Here is a 9,046-nt window from a genome sequence, read left to right as displayed (position 1 = left end):
AACTCATGCGAGGGTATTCAAAAACCTCATCTACGAATTGAGAAGTGAGTTGAGATCCATATGCCATGTGTCTCATTTTTCCCCGGTTCATAATATTCTTAGAACCTACATTTCTTGCCAGGGTGTTGGGATGAACTGGGATTTTCCCTCGCCAGTCTCATGGGTAGGTCAACCAAGTGGGGCAGTTGTACCAGGTGGGGCAGCTATAACATGCTCGGTGCACTAATAGGGATCTTAGCCACAAGGGCTGACCCATTAGAAGATCTTAGTTGGAGGGTCTTTTCACAACTCTTGGCATGCTGTCGTGCCTCCAAGGTTTTTATTTGGTGCATGAGTACATCCAGCTGCTTCTAAAGCTCACTGTTTTGCTCGTGCAAAACACGAAATTATCGCATCCATAAATGTGTTAGGCATGGTCGATTTATGAGGAATCCACACCTGGATTATGTGTATTTGATGGAAAAAATTATATTTTTAGCCTAAAAATTTTACAAAGATTTTGGACCATTGATTTTTCGAACCTTATAAAAACCCACCCTTGAACTCTTCAAGAGCTCATCCCTATAAAATCAAGTACATGGATACACCTATTTAGTCAAAATTTATAAATAAACTGAGAGAAGACTGAAAAACCCCATTAAGCATGTTTCATTTAGCATATTTCATTTAGCACGTACCCATTACTATATATATTTATGTGTGTGTAAAGTGTGATGATATGTCAGACACGTGCATGATCAGCGACGCATGGGTCAATAATGAAAGGGACTTTTAGTGGTGGTCGCTACCACCGCTAAAAGTCCTTTTTCTGCGAAGGGTATTAGCAGCAGTCAAAAACTGCGCTAATGACTGTTCTTTTACACATTAATGAATGAGATAGTTGGAAGGATGTTCGACGAGTTTTTCATATATATTGGTAGCTGCTCACAGGTTATGTGCTAAATGGGTTTTTCAATCTTTTTTATTTTATTTATAAATTCTGACCATGCATATGTGATCTATGTACTTGATTTTATATGGATCAGCTCTTGAAGCATTCGATTCCGACACGAGTGAGTTTTTATAAGGTTTGAAAAATCAACCATCTAAAATCTTTGTAAAATTTTGAGGCTCCAAATATCATTTTTGTCATCGAAAACACATGATCCAAGTGTGGATTCCTAGTACATTGACCATGCCCAACACATTTATTGGTTTGAACTAAAAAAAACATACCAAAAAAAAAACTCATTTAGCACGTATCATTTAGCACTTAACGTGTGTACAGCTACCAATTTATATCTCTTATATATATATATATATATATATATATATATATATATATATATATATATATATATATATATATATATATATATATATATATATATATACCTTCCAAGGACATTGAGGTCAAAATTATGCACCTCAGCACGCACCCAGGGGATTTAGGAGGGTTTCTATACTAAGAAAGATGGTGCAGGCAACCTTCATGAACATGCCGGAAAATCTGGTAGGGAGGGTACAGAAACATTCCAAATAGTCATGTCAGAGTAAGATTCTGCTGTACTAGAGAGAAGTTTCTTGGCAATTTTCGGGGTCTTTCATGCAAGCCACCAACGTCTTTCTCGGAGGGTTTTGTCCACCCCAATGCATGGAATTTAGGTGGGGTGGGTCCCCTTGTGAAAATGGATTTTAAGCACAAAGGTACGAGTGCGATTCGACTCGAGTCGGTTTTTTGTGTCAATGTGTCATAGAGAGTCTAACCAGACACGCACTCAGATAGCTTGTCACTAGGCACGCGTCGGTCCGGTCCAGGCGGAGTCTTCACGCAACGTGCAGCGTGTGGAACGTGGTCGTTTCATGGCTCCTTCCAACCGTGAAAGCAACAGCCACTGTCAATTCATAAGCTGTATTTGAACGACCCCCTTGGGCTTCCCCCTCCCGTTTGCTGATCGATCGACCCTCGGGACGCTGGTACACACACAGAGAGAGAGAGAGAGAGAGAGAGAGAGAGAGAGAGAGATGGGTGAGCAGCTGTTCCCGGGGTTCAGGTTCTACCCGACGGAGGAGGAGCTGGTTGGGTTTTACCTCCATAACAAGCTCTCCCACACTGGAGACAGATTCGCACATATTATACCAGACGTCAACATTTACGATCACCATCCAGGGCACCTCCCAGGTCTCTCTCTCTCTCTCTCTCTCTCTCTCTCTCTCTCTCTCTCTCTCTATATATATATATATATATATATATATATATATATATATATATATATATATATATATAATGTAGCTGCGCAATCCATAGTTGTGCAACTCAGAGTGGAGTTTGGCTGACGTTAAGTGTTTTTCTGGCAAAAACACCGAAAACATGCGTCAAAAAATGCGCAAAACACCATTTAGCAGCAGTTCTGGACTGCCGCTAAAAAGCATCTTTTTTATTAATGCTGGGTGCATCCTGTGGGAATTAGCGACGGTTTCAACCGCACTAAAGGTCCCAGCCAAACAGCCGCTAAAACACAAAAAATGTGCAAAAAACATGTTTTAGCATTTTTTGCATTGTTTTTGCAAGATGGACTTACACCATGCGCGATGATGGATGACCAGCACCATTCTACTGGGTTGCGCAGGTACTGATTTCTGTATATATTTAGAGAGAGAAAACTGAACATCTTAGGCCTGCTTTTCTCATTATGACCAGTTAAGCCTTATAGTTTGAAGTTTTTATGATAGATCTGAACCGTTATATGTGTTTTTCATGCTTGATTTAGTGGGAATTGATTTTGGAATCATGTTTTTTTTACCAAAAAATGTATTTTTATAAGCCAGAAAAAATTAATGCCTTCATAGCCATTGATTTTGGATTACTAAAATAACATGTAGGTCAAATTTCGATGATCTAAAAGTTGGTTCCCACTAAACAAAACTTATAGATCACATCTATGGTGTTAGATGTGAGAAAATAAAATGCCAAAAACTACAATTTTTTAAGGATCGTAACCGGGCAAAACAACAAAATGGGGCAGAAGGAGCGCATTAATCAATGTGTTCCTTAGGCCTCTTTTTTCTTAGGGCTGGTTAGGCCCCTTCAAAAATCATAGTTTTAAGTATTTTTTTTCTCATGTCTAATACCATAGATGTAATCTGTAAGTTTTGTTTAGTGGGGTCCAGCTTTTGGATCACTCAAATCTGACATTTATACAGGTTTTAACTGTGATCCAAAATCAATTGTTACGAAGGTACCAGTTTTTTTTGGCTCATAAAATCATGTTTTTTCATAAAAAAAAACAGTCTAAGAGTTAATTTCCACTAAATCAAACATGCTGAACACATCTAACGGTTCATATCTATCATAAAACACTTAAAAGGCAGAACAGGGCAGAATGAGAAATTTACAAAGATTTGATTTTTCAAACCTTATAAAAGCCCACCCATGATTTTTCAAACCTCAATGATGAAGGGTTATTATTATAATTTTACCTGTGATTTAAGTAGCTAAAGGGCATTAATAAATGCAGGTCCTTGTTTGACAGTTTCCAAGAAAATAGAGGCTCATATTTGAAATTTCAAAAACATGAGGCCCAAATTTAAAATTAAGGGCAAAAGATTGGCTCCTAAATGAAATTTTCTTTTTAATATATACAGATGTAATTTTGTTCAAACATAATAAAAATTATCAACTGAGGCTCCGCTTGTCTGGCAGGAGCAGTTAGTGTAGTGTTGGGATGTTGCAAGTTCGAATCCCAATGGTATGGTTGTATAACTGGTAAGGGTTAGACTCTGTAAAAAAAATATAATAAAAATTGTTAAAATTTATTAAAAATGTTAAAATAATGTTCATACGTGTTGGGGTCATGTCAGCATGTCATTGTTAGTGTCAGCAGGGACACTGAGCCAAAATGGGGTGTCCCTATGAGACAAGATGGAATAGACATCTTGAACATGGTTCCATTTGTGCGGTGTGTTGGTGTCCTTTTCAAATGCAATGACTGAGTTTCTTGTTGCATTCTTTTGGATGACAGAAATGGCAGGAGTAGCCAACTATAGGGACTTAGAACAGTGGTTCTTCTTTTGCCCAAGGCAGGAGAGAGAGGTCCAAGGAGGAAGGCCAAACAGGATCACCCCTTCTGGCTATTGGAAAGCAACCGGTAGCCCTGGCTATGTCTTCTCTTCATTTAATACGAAGATTGGTAAGAAGAAAACACTAGTGTTTTATGAGGGCAGGGCCCCTACTGGTAGGAAGACTCGATGGAAAATGAACGAGTACAGCTCTATCCCCGATCAACAGCCCAACTCCTCCGACGATGCAAATTTGGAGGTAAGAAAATACTGACAAATATTAGCTATATTTGGAAAAAAATTGTGGGAAAAGGATGTTTTAGTTGTAGTTTTAAGCAGCTAAAATATAGATATTTTCATTTAAATGACAAACACCATGATTTTATCACGATAGTTACGCTCGTATTGGCTATTTCTTGGGGGAAAAGGCGCTTTTTAAGTGACAACGTCATGATTTTATCGCTATAGTTATGTTTGTATTGGCTATTTCTTGGCAAAAATTCTCACATTTTTTATATTTATTTTTAGTTTTATTCATTTTCTGTTACTTTTATTGAATTTTTGGTTAATTTATTTTTGCTATTAAAAATCCAAGAACAACTGAATTTCAATTTCTTGTGAGAATTTGGTTGTCTTTACTTTTTACTTTTGCACCTATTAAGATCGGTGCAACTTAAAGTTATTATCTCACACAGAGGTGTCTAAAGGTTTCCTACCACTCTGTTTAGAACCATATTTATATAAACTCAATTTGCAAACTTAGGACATGTTTGCTTGCATCTCATGTGATTCGAAATCTGGTGATTTAAAATTACAGGGTGAACAATATGATTTTGAATCGCAATGAAAGGTTGTAAAATGGCCCCTAATGTGATTTTCTATCATATAAGAAATTCCATATCATGCTCGCTTGTAAGTAAAAATGGGGCAAATGAGAATCATTCTCTCATGATAGCGATCAGAGAACAACTAAGTAAAAATGGGGGCAAATGAGAATCATTTTCTCTTGACAGCTATCATATAACAATTTCTCATTTGGGGCTAAGCAAATGTCAGCATCAATAATCTGCTATGATGTTTTTGACTGATTCTACCCTTGCCCAAATGCATTCGTTTGGGTGTTTCCTACTTAAAATTATCATGGATATGAGTCACATGGCACATACAATGAATTCATTATTGAGATGTCAAGTTATGAAGACCAGGACTGGGCTTTGGTCTGACAAAGTCCCATCTTGGCTAGCTATGGGGAACAAAATAATGTGCCATTTATCAGAGGTATTGAAAAATACAAAGTTCCACCTTGGCTGGCTGTGGGGAACAAAATAATGTGCCATTTATAAGAGGTATTGAAAGATGCATCATGACATGCAGATTTTTTTGTGGAGGTAATCACATTGCACACTTTAGTGTGCCGCTGCACCTGACTCACCCTTCATCTTCTGTTGGACCCACAGATGACAGGCTGTACCCAGAGATGAAAGGCAGTCATTTGCTGCGGCACACTCAAAGTGTGCAATGTGATTGCACCTGATCCGCCCTCTCTTTTGGATAGCAGATCCTGTAAACGCTGGGTGAGATTAGCAATCTCACTCAGCTTTTACAACCACAAACCCCACCCCTCCGTGGGTCCACTTATACTGAGCTACAGTAATGGATCGAATCTCTCTCTCTCTCTCTCTCTCTCTCTCTCTCTCTCTCTCTCTCTCTCTCTAGACAAAATCATATGAATTGGTCTATAGAGCCTGTTTTGTTTCAATACATACGTCAACTTTTTGTTTCTGTCATTACGCTTTCAAGTACATGACCCACAATGGTTTCTAGAGCCTGTTTTGTTTCAATCCAGGCAACTTCTTTGATACGTCAATTTTTTGTTTGTCATTAAGCTTTCAAGTGCATGACCCAAAATTTCTAGTCAATTTGATAGCAATGCAAGTGGACCCGTGGATCTCCTACGCCATAGAATTTAGAGAATTTTTGGATATTCAAAGCCACCCAAGTCTCCCAAGGTCAAAAAGTTTTTTATGGAAATTTAGATGACGACAAATCCATATTAGCCAGTTAATTTGTATTTTCTCATGGATCACATCTTCATCTGTTGAAACGTAAAATGGATAAAATTATATAGTCGCTTGAGGTAATAAACAAGTTCTATGTATAAATGACAAAAGGTTAAGAGATGATTATTAATTTGTAAAACCTGTTTGTCATGCTCATGAAGTGTCACAAGGTTATGAAGCAATCATAAGATGGTTCTGAATCGTAAGAGATCATGTGCAGAGGTTCTCTATGACAAAACTTAAAAGAGATAGGATGTCAGTATTTATAACATAGACTGATGTAAGGTATAAAGTGAAATCCTTGGGTATCAGAAGCTGCTTCTGACAACCTTGGAAGTTCATTTCATAAGAGAGAACCACACACTTCTTTCACGCTTGCAAAACTTTACTAGAAACTCATTTCATAAAAATAAAAATATTGCTTCTTTAATATGAAAATGAACCTTAGTATTTAAGTGTTTCTCAAGTTAAAATAAGTGCTCTTTTCTTTTTTAAGATTTATGTTTTCATAATAAAATCTACTTATCAAGATTTATGCATTGCTTATTTATTGCATTTGGAATCATGGTGTGCTTAGAGAAAATTGAGCTCCACGTGATAGAGGAGAAGGAAATAAAGAATAGATTAACTGTCTGCTTTAAGAGAGATTTCTTGCTGAAATTATCTAGAGCTCTATGTGTTCTCATAAGCTGGGATATTTATCCTTCTCTCGTTAGCCTTTATCCTGCCATAACCAATTCATTGAATTCTCAAACATACTAGGAATCCAATGTGAGGTGAGCTCATCATTATTTTGGTGATTCATATTTTAATGACCCGTTACTCAAATGAGTCATTGGATTTTATGTGAGACCCATTAACCACATCGAATCTGTACCAAAATCCAACATCTCCCACATGACCATGTGGGCGAACACCCACATTGCATCATGCATTTTGTATTGCACTCATGACATTACAAGATTTTACATAAGCTAGTCATTGTCGATGGTCGTGCATCGGACACTAGAGAAACACAATAGGGAGTGGTGATTAAGCACCCCGCTGTAGAGGATCTGCTTTCAAGTTTGGAATGAAAATAATAATGTGTTACTTTCTCAAAGTGAATGATAGTTTTACTGGTAGACTTATTAAATTGTAGTATATTAACCAAAAGGATTTAATGTTAACCCAAAAAATGAACTCTGCTTGTCTTTCACAGATCCAACATGATGAGTTCAGTTTGTGCCGCGTGTACGTGAGTTCAGGATGCGTGAGAGCCTTTGATAGGCGACCAACCATTGGTGAATGACGTTCAAATTCAAAGATGAAGATGAAGGTAAAGGGCATGGATGTGATAAAGTTAGTAGGTGAAATGCAAGAGCAAGATATATGACACATGTGCATGCCAATCTCATGTTGAAGGTATTGACATAGTCTAAGGGATCACTAATTGATGCATGATTTGGTTATGCTAATCCATCACCACAGGGCTAATTATATAGCAGCCAACTAACAACATCCACCTTATAGATGCCCAATACTCAAGTGGTAGTTTTTTATTCTTCCCTATTCTGTGCACGGTCTAATATTCTCAAGAAAAGCAAAAAAGAAAAATTGATAATTGTGGATGGATACATGCATTTTGAGCATGGATCATGAAATCAGCACTACAATGTAGAACTCTTTAATATAAAAAGTAATGGATCTTTTTAGAAATTCAGTGAATGTCACATCGATACAGATGTAGACAAGGATGTGATATGGACAGACATGAATTCGCAATTTCTATGAAAATTAGGACAAGATGCCATAGACTTTTGTCGACTTTAATAGATAAGAAATTCATTATTCATAATACCTTTATAAAAGTTTTTATTGCCAGATAATATTGATTTTTCAAGTATGCCGATGACTTAATAGGTAAACTCAAACTTATTAAGAACACAAAAATGATCATAAATATAATAAAGCATAAAAATTATTAAATGTTGTTACTGAGACTAAAAAACAAGACCCCTTTAGATGTCCCTAAGTGATGTAAATTCATTCCCAAATTTACGAAGAAGCTACCAAACTACGATTATTTCTACTAATTATCAAAGAAAAACATGAAGTAGAAGAAAAATGCAGGAAATAAAGAGAAAAACAAGAAACTAAAGGAAAAAGAATAATTGATTCATTTCATTTCATTTCATTTCATTCAACTGTCCATCTACATAGATCCCTCATCTATAAATAGATGAGATTTTACCTAATTCTAAATAAAGTAAATTAACTAATCTGATAACCTTCTAAAAAGATAAAATGTATCTTAAAGATATGGATCAAGCATAATGATCCAATATCCAAACACAAAAATATCAAAAAAAATAAAATAAAATCTAAACGGGATCCAAATGAATCCTTATAAACCCAGGTCTTCTACTCTGCTCCCACATCATTCTCTCTGGGTTGGAGAAGACCTGCCTTCAAGTCTAAGTCTATAATATGAAACTGGATCTCATTATTGCTCTATAAACTGAACAAACCAAACATGATTTACTCTAAAATGAGTACTGAAATAGGAACATTCTTTCCAAACAAACCAAAGTCACATGAGATGCCTCCAATGTAAAATGGGTCAAATGAATATGGAGCAGATGGCTGAGACAAAATATGGATCCACTCTAAAGGAACCTCATTTATAGCTGCTTGTGAAAGCCCATATTGATCGAGTTTCAGCAAGTCCAAGGTATTAAATGGGTTTGGGTTGTGAAATATGAATATAAGAAGTCTTGGATATGGTTATTAGGGTTTGGATTTGGGATATATTTGGGTATAGGTAGGGTTTGTGGAATGACACTTTGGATTGGGTTAAGTGGGTCTAAGGTTTAATCTTTGGGACCTAAGGTGTGTTCAAGCGGATCCATGAAGAGATTTTGGATTCAAATCATCTTTAATTACATTCGGGACTTCAAATAGGTCTT

At 36.6% G+C, this 9,046-nt stretch overlaps 1 protein-coding gene across 3 annotated transcripts in view; it reads left to right on the top strand.

Moving 5' to 3' along the window:
* The first annotated feature begins 1,997 nt into the window (after positions 1-1,997).
* LOC149847218 (NAC domain-containing protein 90-like) overlaps positions 1,998-9,046 on the top strand; it is a 29,957-nt gene continuing 22,908 nt past the window's right edge. For 2 of the 3 annotated variants that reach the window (XM_089998343.1, XM_089998344.1), the window contains exons 1-3: positions 1,998-2,161; positions 4,002-4,297; positions 7,300-7,416. In XM_089998343.1, the coding sequence (XP_089854469.1) occupies positions 2,005-2,161; positions 4,002-4,297; positions 7,300-7,389 (543 nt within the window). In that variant the 5' untranslated portion in view covers positions 1,998-2,004 and the 3' untranslated portion in view covers positions 7,390-7,416. Of the gene's footprint in view, positions 2,162-4,001; positions 4,298-7,299; positions 7,801-9,046 lie in introns of those variants that run through there. The other variant, XM_089998342.1, reaches the window with a different exon arrangement.

Source organism: Nuphar pumila, chromosome 2 (genome assembly GCF_984573655.1).
Source record: "Nuphar pumila chromosome 2, dmNupPumi1.hap1.1, whole genome shotgun sequence".
Classification (NCBI taxonomy): domain Eukaryota; kingdom Viridiplantae; phylum Streptophyta; class Magnoliopsida; order Nymphaeales; family Nymphaeaceae; genus Nuphar; species Nuphar pumila.
Note: the sequence above shows the minus strand (reverse complement) of the source record. Positions and strands in the feature narration are given on the sequence as shown.